Source organism: Cinclus cinclus, chromosome Z (genome assembly GCF_963662255.1).
Source record: "Cinclus cinclus chromosome Z, bCinCin1.1, whole genome shotgun sequence".
NCBI classification, from domain to species: Eukaryota; Metazoa; Chordata; class Aves; order Passeriformes; family Cinclidae; genus Cinclus; species Cinclus cinclus.
In genome coordinates this window covers 75,956,613-75,973,487 of record NC_085084.1, presented here as the reverse complement: position 1 = coordinate 75,973,487, position 16,875 = coordinate 75,956,613, and the positions used below count along the sequence as shown (strand labels likewise).

The window sequence follows — 16,875 nt, the reverse complement described above, 5'->3', positions numbered from 1 at the left end:
CCAAAAGCAGAGGAGAAAGGGGTAGGTTTTGGGCTGGAATAGAGAGAGAATGGGTTGACTGGGTAAGGTAAAGCATGCCCTGGAGCAGCTCTGCCTTTGAAAGTCTGGCTCACAGGCAGGCAAAGTTCAGACGACTGGGAAGAAAGCAAGCACAGTATGTATCTTGAAACAGGGAAAAAAAGAATAGCTGAGCAATTATAGATGTATTGCCTTCACTTGAGTAAAGGTTAAAACAATACAGCAAACCACTTCAAAGTAACTAGGAGTGTGTATGTGGGGAAGAGATGATTAACAGTCAGCAGTCCTGAAAAACTGCATCAAACCAAAATTAATTCTATTTTAGTGGTAGCTGGAGGGCTATTGAAAAAGCCTCAGATAGCTGCCATGTATCTTGACTGACACTTGTGGCATTTTTACAAGTAAACTTGAGATACATGCTTTGAGATAAAGTCACAAAACAGTGAGTGCTAGATTTTTCAGAAAAAAAACCAAGAATACATTAACAATAGATATTGATGACTTATTAGGAAACTTGAAAGATTCATCAGGGGTATATCCCATCCTGAGCCTGCTATTCAATATTTACTTCTACATCTTGGCTGACAGAATAAAGAACACACTTAGTACATCTGTGAGTGGCACAACACTGGCAGGAGCTACAAGCGCACTGAAAGATAGGACTGGAATTGACTAGTTGGAGAAATAGTCTGAAAGAATTTGGATGCAGTTCAGCAAGGACAAATGAAAGATTTGCATTGCCTGATGAGGCATCTGGCTCTGCCAGAAAGGATCTGCCAAAATGGATCATATTCTGGGAAGCCATCCTCTGTGTGCTGATGGTGCATAAGGATATTACTTTAAATTACTCCTGGGTGAATTCTTATGCATGATATGCAATGTCTGCAAGGAAAGTTGCATGTTCCTTGTGCCCTGATCAGCTTTGGAAAGGCCTCAGCTGCAAACCGTGGCCTATTTTGGGCATTCATCCAGAATGGGCTGAACTAGTGGAATCCCACTGGAGAGTACCAAGAGTGATGCTCCTATTTATGGATTAATGCATAAGAAGTGACTGAAGAAACAGGAGCTGCTTACCCTTGGGAAGGTTGGCGTAAGGCACAACAGGCTTCAGTACGTAGTGCATTTGGAATCACAGACTCACAGAATCTCTGCACAGAACAGCCCCAAGAACCATACCTTGTGCCTGAGAGCATTGTCAAAATGCTTCTTGAACTCTGTCAGGCTTGCTGCTGTGACCACTTCCCTGGGGAGCTGTTGCAGTACCCACCTACCCTGTGGGTGAAAAACCTTTTTCTGATATGCAACCTAAACTTCACCTGACACAATTTCAGACCATTCTCTCTGGTCCTGTCACTGGGCACCCAGAGGGAAGATCAGTGCCTGCCCTTTGGCTTCTCCTCCCAAAGAAGCTGTAGACAGCGATGGGGTGTCCCCTCAGTCTACTCCTCTCCAGTCTGAACAGACCAAGTGACCTCAGTGTTCCCCATATAGCTACCCCCCTAGCTCCTTGGTCTCCTTCTAATAGCTTTTATATATTTTGTTTATTGTAGTGCCCAAAACTGGACACAGGACTTGAGGTGAGACTGCACCAGTGCAGAGCAGAGTGGGACAATCCCCTCCCTTGTCTGTACTCTGCATCCTTGGCAAATAGCACAAGGAACTTAGAGGAAGCAGAAGACCACATCTGACCCTCCTGAGAGAAGACAAAACTTCTTGAAATTCAAACAATGAGTTTTATGTTAAATAATGCAGGGGAAAAACTGCCCTAGGCAAAGGAAACTTCAGTCCTGGAATAGGGAATTGAAGAACAGGTGTCACTGGAACTTTCTATGTCATTTTTGGGGCAGAGAGGCAAGATCCTGCCTAGAGGTAAAGGACAGATTTGATGATCTTTTGATATCCTTCCAGTAATTTTTGATTTCATGAGAGCTGTGATGATGGTGTCCCATCTGTGGGATGATGCTCAGAAATGCACCTGTACTGGAAGAAGGGCACCAGTTGTAGGCTGATGGTAACAGCCCCAGAGACTTCAGCGGGAACAGAAGGAGCAGGTCAGGAAAAGTGAGCACAACTAGTTAAGTGGGAACTCCTGCCCAGAAGATGAACAACCTGACCAGGCACGGGCATTGTAGTGAGTGGTGGGTAGAGGAGACTTGTTATGTGGTGCTAAGAGTGCCATGGTACCAGTCCACAGAGCAGCTCCATCAGTGTCACCAGCCACTCCAGGTCCCTGACATGGGGCTATTGGTACAAGGCTCTGATTCACTGTGTCACTCCTTTCTAGCAGCTCTACTTGCACTTTCTGATGCTTCATTCACATCTGTATTGACTCTGCTTACCCTCAAGAATGATTGATGTGTTTCCTTTTCTTTGCAGAGGAAGAGAGACAACTTCAAGCAAACAACCGTGATTTTAATCTGCAGTTTGAATATGCTGTAAGTAACCAGCATATGTTGTTTCATGCAGATGTAGTCACAGATGTAGCTGCATCTGCTTCATGTCTCAAGTGTTGTTTCAAAGGGGTGAACAGAACTGCATGCCAGCTATGGCTCTGCAAACCAGGCAAACACAAGCCAGATGAACCATCAGAGGTGGATTGCTGCTGAGTCAGCCTGAAAAATGGGCAGTAGAAGGAGATCTGATTCTGGAAAAGCATGACACAGTGACTTTGCACACTTCCAGAAAATAATTTGTGAGTCAAAGCGTTTGCAGGATCAGACTCCAAGACCTTTCAAGAATAGAATCTGGGAGGAGTTTTCCTTGGAAATTTATGTCCATTTAAAGTAAAACATGAAAGGAAATGTGTCAGTTCCTCAGCTTTTGCAGTGAAATCATCTATGTCAGGAAGGTTTTGAATCTGGCCCTTGTGGCTTTCTGCCATCTTTTCTGCCAGATTCTTAACAGCCGACTTAGGTTCACTTCGTGCTGTGAAATCTGTGGTTCCAAAGTGTGCCTTGACACAGGTTGGCTGTGTCCCAGGTCTGCCAGGCTAATTTGTCAGGGAGCCCCTTGGCAACTTGATTTCCAAAGCTTGTGGACCATTTTCTGATACTGTGTGCAGAGGAGTCCTAGCTCAGCCACTAAATCTGTCCTGCCTGCCTGCAGGGACATCCCCTCAGTGAGGCCATCCTGAAGCTGCATTCTTTCGAAGGGTTTGCAGCTGCCAATTAGTACCAAAGTGAATTTTGTGAATTTTTTTTCCTTTGAATAGCTGAATTCCAGTGATGAAATTAATCACTCAGTTACTCGGGAGCTCCTTTGAATCATGTTTTGGTTTAAGAACATCACAAGTATTTTCTCGAGTTGAAAAAACGACGCATTTTAAAACACACTAATTTCTTGTAATGGGGACAGTCTGACTTCCCAGCAGGTTCGACTAATGGCAGAATGTTGGTTTTCCCTGTCACTTTTCATCCAAGAACTACACAACATTGGTTAGAGTCCCAGGATCCAAAGTTTCTCTAATGTGTCCTGAATATGAAATGTGTGGAAATATATGTATGTGAAGTACTATGCAACATAAATACATGTCTTATCAAAACTGGTGATTTGAGACTGGGGAAGTAAACTTGATTTGCACACAACTGTCAGTAGTGTGCTGGGGTGGTATTGCCACTACACATGGTTTTGTCATCTTCCACTGAATGATTGCTATGTGCAGTAGTGGGACAGGAAAGTAGGAGGGAGATGGACTGTTATGTCAGGGTAGAGTGAACAAGCAACTCTTCTGGTTCCAAGCCTAGTTCTGTGAAAAGCCATTCAGAAAACTGACTTTGCATGACACTGCTTCCCAGCTGATTGCTTGATTGTGCCCAAGGAATTGCAAATAGCCACAATTAAGTAGACAACTCTGAGAACACTTCAGAATTTCCATAAATCTGTGATTAGATGATAAAGCGAAGGCAGCCAAAAAGCCAGCTCATTATAATGTGTTAAAACTTGGCAGTGGGTTTTGGTAATCATGCCTCTCATTTTAATCAGCTATAGCTCATGATTTCTGGAGACCTGTGTAGACTGAGGCTTAGGAAATCCAGAAAACTGCCCAAAAAGAGACAACTTTTGAAGTCGTGAGTGGATGGTGAGGTACTAACAGATTTTAGGTGGTGATGCAAGAACTGCCCTAACTGTACAGGGCTGCACATGATTTCCTGAGCTGTTTATTTCCAATAAGTCCTCGCAAAAGTTCAGTTTATTTACTCCACATTAATATGTAACTAATAAAGAACTAACCTTATTCGTAGATTACTTCAGATCTTATGCTGTAGATTGCTGATGAATGTGGAAATTACAAAAAGGGAGATAATCTCCCGGCATTCTCCCATAACATATCCAGGATGTTCCTGAAAGTTAGCTCTTCCAGGCAAGAGTTAAATTTGGGAGAGAGTTAAGCTTCCTCACCTTCAGATTTGTCTCATCATGTTGGGGTTGCACTGCTAAGCACTAGGATGTGGTTCTAGGGGAAAGGACCACTAAGATCCAAAGGAAACCCACCAAGTAACAAAGCTTTAAAAGTATTTTAGGTAGTGAAAGTCACAGGATTGAGGCTCAGATTTCTTGCTGTCATAAGGCCACATTAGCCACAAAACCTATAGGACAGGTTTTTGTAACAAAGCTAGGTGAGGCGGGTAAATATTTCTTTAGGGTGAGGCAGTTGCTGAGAAAGGCCAATAAGGAAAAAGAAAGGGAAATGCAAGCCTAGGTGTTGTGTATTGACTTACTGCTGAGGCCAGGCTTTACTTCCCACCAGGTGTGAAGATCTGAGCCATTCACTAAAGGGGCAGTTTCTATTATGTAGGCAGGGATCAAAGGTACAGAACTGTTTTGTCCTTCTTTATCACAAGGAGAACAGGGAAATGGGAAAGTACAACCAGAGGTGAGTATGCTGTCCCAATATCCCTATTCCTGGTGGGACTTTGTCCCTTGCCTGTGCAAAGTCTCCAGGATATCTGTGGAGGGAGAAGAGACCAACTGATAAAGACTTGAAAACTCTATTATGGGTGAAGTCTGACATCAGCTCTGGCAGCTGCTGGCAGTTGGCCCTCCTGGTATGAAGTAAGACTTCCTAATGGCTCAAACCAGCTTTGCAGGAACCTGGTGCTGCACCAGGGAAAGCCGTGTCTGCCAGAGCGTGCAAGGGCATGTCCACCTCCATCACACTTCAACTTGCACGAGACTTCAAAGGGCAAATTCTCTCCCAGATCTGCCAGAAGATACAGGAGATGATAAACTGCAGTGTGTCCCTGCCTGCCACACTTCTCCAGCATTGAGACCTCACTAGCTGAGCAGCAGGGTTAGAAAAATTAAACTTCAAAACAAAGTGCTGCACAGTTCACTGGAAGGGCTGAGTGTGAAGGTATGTACACTGTCCACCAGCTCACAAAATCAGTTAGGAGTTACTCAGAAACCAAATGTGAATGAATGGCATGAAAAGGCACTTAGAACAGCAGAGAAAAGGCCCCAATATAGGTCAGTAAAAATGAAAAATCAAGTCCTAATCCAGTGTTTATTCACAATGCAGAAAGAAAGATCCTTCCTCAATTCAGAAAGATGTTTATATGAAGACTGAAATAAAGTGCAAAGCAGGGTGGCAGATGTGGTATCACAGGATTTAAGGACTTTAATCGACTTAATGTCTGCACTCTCCCCAGCACAGCTACAGAGGGGACAGGCTCTGTGTGTCCACCATGATGGGCTACCCATCAACACTCTGGAGGGGAAAATCTGTTCTGAAGGCTTTTAATGTTTGCTCTGATCCTAGTTCCTTTTTTAATTCTTTGCTTTCACATTGGAATTTAGCACAGCTGCACTGGGACGTCATGAAGGGCTGCGAAAACAACTTTGAAATTGGCTTTCAGACAATAGGAAAGGAAATGCAAGGCCTATGAGTCAATGACAAATTTCATCTTGTATCAGGACCCAGGGTCAAACCAGCATTCTTTCATCAGGACCGGCAGCAAGGGGGCTGCTTAGACTCAGGTCACCTGATGAAGTCTCTAGTGAAATAGGAGTGATGTATATAACTTCCTATAGCCAATACACATTGCCCTGAGCTGGATCAGCAGCTGGGTTCTTATCTCTTTGAAATTTAATTGGAGAGCAGGGAGCTCTGGTAGTGGCTCAGACTCTTCTCCATCTCCTCTGCTTGCACGCTTTGATCTCAGAAGGCTGCCTGGTGGGTGATCCTCAAAGACCTTATCAGGGTGGTCAGGGCTGTGGCTGCCAGCCAGCTGCCCTCTCTTCCTGTCTCAGCCTGCAAATGATTCCCAGCGTCCCTCACACTCAAGGCTGAAGGGAATGTGGTCTCATGAAGTGAAAAGTGGTCTCAGCAGTCCCTGGAGGAATAGCTACAGCAGCAATACCCCTGCACTGCTCCTTCTGCATTTAGTAAAGTGTAAGTTGGATTCATCCAAAGAGCAGCTGAGGCACTGTCAGGGACCAGCCAGAGCAGGGTTGTACTATGAGAGGGGGCAAGCTGGAAGTGGAGGTGATCCCAGTTCAGGCAGAGCTCTCACCGACCAGGGTGCAGTCCTGCAGCATCTGGCTAGCAGGGACAGGGCAGAATGCTGGTGATGGGATCCATCCTGACCATTCCAGACAAAGCAAGGTGATGAACCAGGTCCAGGGTCCTCCTAATGAGCCCAGGAAGAAATGGTGAGAGACAGGGCTGAAGACAAATCTACACCAGAGGCCCAAGGTCCCTCAAGGACATAGAGCTGGATAGATATATCTAGGAAACTAGGACAGATGACAGTCTGGAGATCGGGACTTCGACAGCACAGCTCAGGTGAGGAGGATAGAAGGCTCACGGCTGAGCTTAAGTGAACTCCTGAGCTCTGGATAGGGTTTGTAGATGGAGACATGGGATGAGGTCAAGGCCCTCAAGGCATATTAGGCCCCTGAGAAGCACATAAAGATTGAGCTGTGCCAGATGTGAAGTCCATAGACTCCTTTGGATCAAGTCCCCCACTCTTCATCAGATTAAGTCTCATGGAGAGAATACTCCTACCACACTGGCTGGGAGTCTTGTTGTGTGCAACCAAAATGACAACAAAGCAGTGGTTTGGAGTTTGTCTCTTTTGCACCCTCAGCTGTGCTCTGCCCTCACCTTCTTTCCTCCTTCCTGCAAGGCAGCAGCTCCAGGTACTGAGGCAAGCCAGAGGAGAGCACAGAGCTGTGGAAGGGGGTGACTAGGAGACAAGACCTTTAGGGTTTGTGCTTGGCTTGTCTGTGAGCAATGACATAAGCTTGTCAAGCCATGCCAGCCCTGTGCCCTCTTTTGCACCACTGTGACAAGGATGCTCATTACACTGATGATTAACTGCTCAGTAACAGGGTGACACTGGAGTGAAGGAACAACACAGGAAAACACAACTAGTCACGCTTTCCTGCAGATTTTCCTGGCATTCCCAACATGTGATGAGATCCTGGAACTCACTTCATTAGAGCTGTCAAGAAAGGGTCAAGGGTTTTCATGTGTAAGACATTCCTGTCTTTTTTTCTGTTTAAAGGAAAGAAAAATGGGAGGAAAAAAAAGGGAAGAAAAGAAAACTGTACTTTTGAAATCAACATTTTTATTTATGGTATTTGGTCAGTCTGTTACTTCTGGGAATTTACTTTTTTACAGAGACTTTTACAGGGACCGGATTAACACCACCACATCATTCTGGCCTTTATCAGTCTTCTATTGAGCTGGGACTGCTGCCTGCCATCAGGAATAATTCAATGAAGTTGGGAGTCTTAAAACTGATCTGGTCCGATTGTTCTGTACTCCCTGTGAAAACAAAGCCTTGTTGGCAGCATATGTGCTGTTACATGAGTTTATTACAAATTTTCACAAGTACATTCACAGCCCTTTTGGTCACATTTCTGCTTATGGCTTCTGTGTGCTTTCCAATGGCACTGCTGCAGTTAAACAAAGTGCCATGGAATTGTGCTTCTGCCACCTCCTTGGCGAGGCTTTACCAAAACACTTGGGAAAGATATTTCTGCTGCTCAGCTGTTCCACTGCTCTGTGCTACAACAGTACCAGGGAAATTGCCAAATGTTTTGGCATAACACCTCCCTGTGTGGTCACCAAAGTCTTGCTAAAATTTCCATATGGCTAAGTTGCCCAGCTACTGGGAGCTATTATGTCACTGAGCCAGGGGTATAAATTCAGCAGGTCCATACCTTGCCATACCCTTTAGCCCCTGTAATCTAGCCACAAAAGCATCAGTGTCTCTTATTTCCAGTGACTTTTATGGCAAGAAGATGATTTGTTTGCTCAGCGATCTAAGGTAGGAGCCATCTGCTGAGTTTTGCTTGCTGTCGGACGTCACAGGCAGGCTTCTGAAAACACCCCCAAAGTAACAGCTCATCTGCCAGATCTGGACTTGTGTAACTGTGGAGAGATGAGCACTATTCTTAGGGACAGCATTTTGGTGGAGTCACACCTTCAGGAGGTGTGAATCTAGCCCCTGAAAAGAGCAGATGAGAATAATCCCTCTCCCACAGACAACATTGCTCTGGTGTCAAGCTTTGCATCTGGAGAGCTTCAGGCTCGCTGTGGGTAACTACACTCAGATCTGCTCATTTAGGACACAGGTGCCTGCAGGGACTGCCCTTGGACAGCCAGAAGATAGGGCAGAGCAGGGAGTAAATGTAAAGCTTCCCAATACCCATCTTCGTACTTACCCATAGAACTGCTCTTCTTAGCTGGGAAAACCAAAAGTTTTAGTAAGGCCCCTCAATACCTGATTGCTGTTACAAAGATTATCCCTCTCCATGACTTTTCCTCTATGGAGTCTCCCCCACTGAAGGCAGAGCGTGGAGACAGTGAGGCAGATGATGTGTTAGAGGCATTGTTTGTGAAATAATGGGTGCATGGTGCATTTAATGGCTGCATTTAATGCATTGCCATGGTGCAGGCTCCTGTAGTACCCCTCCCACCCCAGAGTCAAGTTCTGGTTCAGCTCTAAAGAGTGACAGGGTTTGATGATGTTAAGCATCACAGAATAGGATAAGATCAAGAGCAGAGGGCAACTGATATTTTCTGTAGCTGGCCAAGAGCGGGAGCTGTCAAAGCACACAGCCCTGTAGTGCTGCCTGAAAACATAATTGATACCTGAGAGAACTGGGTTTGTTCAGCCTGGAGAAAATAGCGTGTGACTCAGGGTGACCTAACTGTGGCCTTCCACTACCTGAAGTGAGCCCATAGGAATGATGGAGAGGGACTTTTTACAAGGGCATGCAGTAGACAGGGCAAAGGAATGGCTTCAAACTGAGGGTGTGTTTAGATTAGGTACTGCAAAGAAATTATTTACTGTGAGGGTGCTCAAGCACTGGCACAGGTTGTCCGGAAAAGCTGTGGGTGCCCCATCCCTGGAAGTGTTCCAAGCCAGGCTGGAGCAGTCTGATCTGGTGGGAGGTGTCCCTGTCCATGGCAGGCGAGCTGAAATGAGATGATCTTTAGGGTCCTTTCTACCCAAACCATTCTATGTTTCTATGTCTATATGATACCTTGGATAGTGCTTTAGCTGTGTCTGTGATGTGGAAATGCAGAGCTTTGATTTGGAAAGGCTGAGGTTTTCTCTACTTTGTCATTATAATTTGCCATTGATATGACTTTAGCCCCTGAGGTCCATGAACAAGTTGTATGTTGAATTAGAAATATTTCTAGTAATTACAAGATCTTTTTTTTCCTGGTGATTAATTTTAATTATAGATTCTAGAAAAAATGAGAAGATTCATGATAATACTCCCTGTCTTTATCCTCAGGTCTAAAATGCCCTAGTGTCCCAAAAGACTCTATGTGCCCAAAAATATGATCCTGAACAACTATGGAGAAAACACTGGTTATCCAGATTCCTGCAGTTAAGCATTCAGAAACTGTTATGTCTGGGGTTTTTACCATACCTAATGACAATAGGAAATAAAATGAATGGCTGTGGTTCATTCAGTGATTTTCCTGACGTAATTAATAGACAGAAATAGAAGGCAGGAATTGAAATAAACCACTCCTATTCTTTTCTTATTCCCCTCTGAGATTTTTGCAGGCAAAGATCTATAAACTTTGTCTGAGTGTTTACCAAGTAGTTTTTCCCATGTTATATGTGACCCTCTGAAATCTGTTGACGCACAAAGTTCAAGTCCCCTGCATTTACTTTTTCCTGCAGGAACAATCTTCTGTTTTTTCTTTAAGTGAGTGGTCATGACACTTTTCCTTAGAATAGTGTGCATATTTTATTAAAAATTCTGCTAGACTCTGTGCCTGATGGACACAGCCTTGTTAAGCAATTTATTTCCCAGTATGCTGGGTTTGCAGAGGATGCTGATATTCCATTGTTTCAGTTTCAGCACTGTCCACAGAGCCTGTCCACAACACCTACCCCACTGTCAAGGATTTTGAAATAAACCAAATTTAACTACATGTCATGGCATAGACAGAGTTAACCACACTTGCAGGTAGCTACATGATACCAGGAAACAGGCAATATTGTGTATATGATGATCACTGATAAATATCTTTTCTTGCTGGAGTGCAGTCAACAGGAAGATTTGGCTAGCTCTTCTAGGAAAGCTGTTTTAATTTCTGCCCTTTTAGAGATTTACTTATTTGGCTTGTCCAAGGGATAAAACATGATTTTAATGCCGAAGAACATATGCTATGCTGTGTGTCTGAACATAGAGAAATACAATAATTGCCAAAAATGGAATAACTTCCCCCACACATACCTTTCAATGAAATAATTGGTTTAGTTCTGGAGACATGCTGATGCATGTCAGTGTAGATGTTGAGATCCTGGATTAATGCATGGATAAGAAGTGGGCTGTGATTCATAGTTAGTAGCTCTTGTCCTCCCACCAGCTTAGCAATATCTAAAGGCTATTACAAGCACCACAATCACCATTTTCTCTGCTGTTGAACCAGCATATTTATTATGGAATTCAGGTGTGCTGCATATCTGCCTCCTTGTGCTGTCACATTTTATGTTCCCTGGAAGGGGCTTAAATGGGCATTGTCTGGAGAGCTTCTAGAGGAAAAATTTAAGATGTTCTTACAACAGGTGGGATGCATTCTTCCAGGACTAAACCTGGACCAGGGCCTGCTAAACATCATATGTGAAGATGGTCTAGCACACCTGAAAACTAGAGACAGCTGCAGCTGGTGGGTCAGTGTAATGAATTGAGCCTGTCTGGCTGGTGGCAAATATTGGATCAGACTGCTCTGATCTTTGGGGAAGAAAATACACAGTTCTGCAATATCAGGGTTAGGTCTTTCCATGGTTTGCAGAAGACAGGCTGGGGAGCAGCCTCTTCTTGTGGCTGGGGGGCCGTCCACAAATAGAAAAGGAAACTGGAAATAGGGAACAGAGCTGCAGCTTGCTTACTGAAATGGTGAGTTCTTGTATCAGTGACTGTTTGCACAATGCCACATCCAAATTATTTTTGTGGACTAGAAACAAACTACCCGTTGAAGCTGCTGAGCTGAAAGTTTGCTGAATGAGCTGAAAATGGTAATAATAATAATGTTCTTCTGGGAGGACGTGCACCTCACGTAGGGTGTACAGCCAGTGGGTATTTCAAAGCATCAAACAAGCTACAGATGGTTGACCTGGCATGTGTTTTTCAACCCTGCTTTGTAGATGTTAACAGCAAAATTTTCATCTTCTGGTTACAGTTCTCAATTTGCTTTGTGCACTGTGTAAGTAAGAAGACTGTTAATAAAGGGAAGATGTTGTGAGCAACTGCATACAAGTTTATCTACCTACAGCAGCATTGGTATAAGCTGATCATCATGTTTTTACCCAGTCCAAGAGGAATTCTCTGTTTATCCAGACTTGGCATGATTGTGTGGGGAAAAAGGAAACGCTTTTTGAGCTGCTGTTGGAAACAATGCTATTGCTAAATATAAGCAAGTAAGACACAGTTGAAATGTGTTGCGCTGTAATTTTGTTTCCTGTTTTACCAATCCTACTTATTTTCATTTTTTCCCTACAGAACAATTCAATTAAAACATCGAAATACAATTTCTTCACTTTCCTGCCTCTCAACCTGTTTGAACAGTTTCAGAGAATAGCCAATGCTTACTTCCTTTTCTTGCTGATTTTGCAGGTATGAAATCACAGTGTTGTTTCCAGCAGATTGTTCTCGGTTATCAAAGACAATCTATGTTTTATAGGTGTAATGAAGTGCAAACTATATTCCTGGTGTGAATTAGCATCTTAGTAAAATCTTGCAGTACATAGAAAGTAGGGCAGAAAAAAGCAATTTTCTCTTTTAACTTTGGATATGAGGGTTTGAACTAAACAAAGAAAAAAAAGTTAATTACTTTTCAAGAAATTGTGCAGCTTTTTCATGCCCTGCCCTACTATCCCTTTGTGTCTACATCTGAGTGCTCCTGGCTGTCCTCAGATTTTTATTACTTACTCATCCTGCACTATAAAGCCAAGCTGTCTATTACCTATAGATTTCAAGGTGAATTCCACAGGCGGTCACAAAGGAAACACAAGGATACCACTTGTGTTACCCGTGGTGTTTCCCTGGGAAAGAAGGAATTAACACCAGGAAGGCTCAAGGTAGTGGCTAGTTTGCATAAAGCCAGATATTGCTGCTTCCTTCTCCAGGGTGAGGAAGGTGTCCAGTATGGAGTGTATGTATGTCCAGTATGGAGTGTATGTCCAGTATGGCAGCACTATTGAACCCTGTGGATTGTAATGGCATTGAGTTGCACTTTGCTCATCACTCTTGCTAATGATGCCCTGAAAGCTGAATGCACTAGATAAATTGATATCAGGATTTCTGGCCCTTTGCACCTTGCTGTGTAGTCTGCTGTTGTTGAGTCATATCAGAACACACATTATCAAAAAAGGGCATAATTTTTATTATGTTTCAAGCGCAGTGTTTTATAGTTGATCCTTTCACTGCACACAGATCTGCAAAATAACCCATTTCAAATGCTTTTCTTTTTACAATTTCAGCTTAAAAAAGGCTTTATGCCTTCAGCAAACCACAGATGATCTTTTTTGCTTATTTGCAGGGAATGAATTTTTAAAATTTCAGTGCATGTATATTTTTCAAGGGAAGGTGCTTTTACAGATAAGCTGAAAGCACAGTTCCCATGCTGTTGCACTACACTCCAGCTGTTTGTCTGCCAAATGCATAGTATTTCAAAGTAGTTGCCTTGAATTATTCCAGTGTGTGTTTTACTGGGCCGTCTTGGGTTGGCTGTATATAAAAGCATACAGCTTTTTCCTTACATCAAGGTAGCCTTAAGAGGGCAGGCATTAGTCTAGATATTCCTCTGGTTTTTTTCCTCACTCCATCCCTGTGGGACTATTCCTGCATCAAGAGTGTGATAGGCAGGCTGTGGGGACTCTGTCTCCCACTCCTTTGTCACAGACCAGTGGGACATGCGTTTTCCAAGGTGGGTGAGAAGGCAGCAGATGCAGCCTGTACAGCTGAGCTGGGCTGTGGTGCCTGTAGCATCTGGGCTATGACAGTGCATAAATGCCAACTTCACAATGCACATGGAGTTAACTCTTCCCAGATTCAAACTGAGGGACACACTAATGCTGGTTTCACATTGCTTCTATCCCTAGTGCTGCACTTCTAGAGGAAGAGGATAACTGTGTGGGGGTGAGACACCTCCCTCTGAATTACCCATGGCATAACAGAATCACCTTCAACTATTTGGTCTTCTTACTGTTAAAGATGCAGGAAACAAAATGGCTGTGCTGCTCTTGGGAGAGTATAGTCCATTGAACGCAGAATTTAATTCAGCAAAATGTGAAAAGCACTGAAACAAAGAACAGAAACTTTTGATGGCTCTGCGCAGCTGGTTTTGCTCAGATAGCTCTTGAGTCCCTCACAGCGGGCTTGTCCATGTCAGTACTTCCAAAGAAATACCCCAGGGATTTTGCAATCCTAATTCTGCAAATAACAAGAAAGAGCAAGACGCTACACTTTCTGACCACGCCGTTTTTCTAACTTAAATTATAGCTTGTTTTATAAGGAAAACATGGGTTCCCTGACTCTCCCACATTCAGGGGGGGTCACACATCAGGGATGGAGCTACATTTCTGTCCTTATTGTATATTCAGTTATCTTAGAAAAACGTTGTTTGCAGCTTGATTAGGAAGCAGTGGTTTTCTGCACTGGCAGGAAATGTCTTAACTCAGATCTTTTCTTCTTACAGTTGATTCCTCAGATTTCCTCACTGGCCTGGTTTACAACAGTGGTGCCCCTGGTGCTGGTGCTGGCTGTATCAGGAGTCAAGGATGCCATTGATGATTTTGTAAGATCTGTATTTCTGACCTGTACTTTGGAGTTGGCCTATGATTCTTCAGCACAGTAACTGAAAAAAACTGCTTAAACACAGCCAATGGCAGGCTCAGAGAGGGTCTGAGATTAAGTACCCAAAATCTATAGTTTGTTAGTGAAACAGGAGCTAGAATTTCCAAACTGCTGAGAAGCCAAGCAGCTCCAATGACTTCCTCTGAAACTGCTCAACATGTCTGAAAATGTGATCACTCATAGATAATGTCTAGATGAAGGCACAGAAATCTTTTCTTAGCCTTCCACTTTGGAAAACTCATCCTCTGTCATCTAGCAAAATGTAGGTGGAAAAAAATTTGGTAGGAAGCAAATGCTGAACCCACCTGTAATTTTTCAAACTTGCTCAGCTTTGGCCAAAGTCTGATGCCATCTGATCTAATGGTCAAATGCCCAACTGACTTCACAGAATGATATTAGAGCTGAGTTTAGCATCTGATTTTCTGTCATTATTAAAATGATTTTGATGTTCAATGGAGCAATGCCAGAACATTAGTGGCCAGGTTTTGTATGAGAGCAGAGGAATTAATTTCTCTGGTGTTTACAGACTGAGGTGGGCTGGAGCAATGCCAGCTGAGTCAGGGCTGTGCTAAAGTGACATGGAAGGCTCTACCCTCCTTCTCCTCTGCAAGAGCAAGCCCAGTGTCGCCTGCTGCCCTTTGTAGTCTGGTTATACTCTGTATATAAACTCTGTCATGCTGTAAACATGTGCTGGACACTGACTCAGTTGTGACCCTAATCTGCCTGACCCATTCAGCCAGCTGGGTGGGAACCTAAAATGTTAATGAACTGCCTAGGGCTCCTGTGTGTTTGGTTTCCTGGAAATGCCTTTTAACCTTCTGATCCAATTTGCAGAATCGACACAAAAGCGACAAACACGTCAACAACCGCCCAGTCCAGGTTCTGATCAATGGCATGTAAGTATTTTTTGCTGTAGTTCTCACAGAGAAAAGCATTTTATTAGTAATATTTTTGATTTTGTGTGTGTGTGTGATTCTCAAGGATCACTAAACAATTTAAAATTGAATAGTGTTTCATACCACTATTCATCATGCAGTTTTAGACTATGTGTCTGATTAATGGACACTAGACACAGTACCAGAATCTGTGCAGACATTATGGCTGTGACCTTGTGCTGACAAAACCAAAGCTCTTTCTCTATTCCTGGGTGTTTATGTTTAAGTAAGAATTTCAAAGTCTTGAATTATTTTACTCCTTACCCCAGAAGTAATAAGCAAAGCTATCTTCTGTGTCCATTTGTACTCATAGCATTTATTTTGCATTAAGCAAAATTTGACTTTATCAACAAGATACTTCAAATTAAGAAGCTGGAATAGCTCCCTCATACACTTCATAACACTTCGAGTGTGTGTAGCACTTCTGGCTTAGATGTACCCAAAACATTTCAGCTGCGTGCTTTGAACATTGTAATGCTAGCAGTGTTCTTTCCTGCAGAAAAAATAGCAGAGGCTTTGGCTTTCGTGGCAGACAGATGTGGTGTTTACTTGCAGCTCCATGGAGTCCAGCTTTGCATAGGACACAGCTGTAGACAGCTGTGAAGTGTTTTGTGACTTTTTTCCACACTATAGATAGCAGTGTATTGTGCAAACTCCAACAGATGATCAAACATTCAAAAATATAAATGGAAACTGAAGAATAGGGACATAGCTTTTTGTGCTCTCTGCTAAGTAAACCAGTTTCTTAGTTTACTGTGTATTAATTACTGTGTCTAGGAAACAAATTTTGACACAAATTTTATAATATTTTGCCTTTTTCAAAGCCAAAAGCGGTTTTCAAACCACAGATCCTGTCCAGCTCTGATCAACACTGAATAAACAAGATTGAACGGAGTTCAAGCTTGAGCTCCCAGTCCTGTTTTGAGACTGATCTTTCTCACTTCTAGAATTTGCATCTACAGCTATCCTGACTTGGCTGTGTTGGTGCTTGCAGTTTAGCTGGTTTCCTTTGCACATCTAGCTTAGTACTGTGAAGACAGGGCTCAGACAGGCAAGTGCACAGCCAAAGCACCTACACTGACCTTCCTGACAGCTGGTTACTCCTTGCTCTTAGCACCACTCAGAAAACCTTACACAATCTGCAGTTTTCCCAGATGAAGTCTCTCACACAATGAAGAGAGGGTTTTTTAAGGCAATGTGGCCCTTTAAGAGAAGGAAGGAAAGGAGTAGTCAGGGAGACACAAGGCCAAGAGTAGTGCTAATGTGGGGCTTGGTCTCAATCCAGCATGGGTCCACCCAAACAGTGCTTTTATTGATTTTTACTGTTTTTTTCTTTTTTTTTTTTTTTTTTTTTTCATACTGTGGTGGTCCTCCAGCTTAGTATGGGTCAGAACACATCATGGCAGGCCCTGCTCCCAAGTCATTATGGCACCTACAGTCTGGTTCCAGGAGCAGAGCTAACTTTCCCAAGTGGCATTTGCTGTATGTGCTGACTTACTAGAGGTTTCCTTGCAGGTTAAAGGAGCAAAAATGGATGAATGTCCAAGTGGGGGATATAATAAAACTAGAAAACAACAACTTTGTGACA

The 16,875-nt window shown here is 43.3% G+C and overlaps 1 protein-coding gene across 1 annotated transcript in view; it reads left to right on the top strand.

Moving 5' to 3' along the window:
* Positions 1–1,987: 1,987 nt before the first annotated feature.
* The window catches only part of LOC134057010 (phospholipid-transporting ATPase ID-like), a 51,337-nt gene continuing 36,449 nt past the window's right edge, over positions 1,988–16,875 (top strand). The window contains exons 1-6 of the mRNA XM_062513978.1: positions 1,988–2,069; positions 2,395–2,453; positions 11,998–12,111; positions 14,195–14,293; positions 15,187–15,248; positions 16,803–16,875. Coding sequence (XP_062369962.1) covers positions 1,988–2,069; positions 2,395–2,453; positions 11,998–12,111; positions 14,195–14,293; positions 15,187–15,248; positions 16,803–16,875 — 489 coding nt within the window. The remainder of the gene's footprint in view (positions 2,070–2,394; positions 2,454–11,997; positions 12,112–14,194; positions 14,294–15,186; positions 15,249–16,802) is intronic.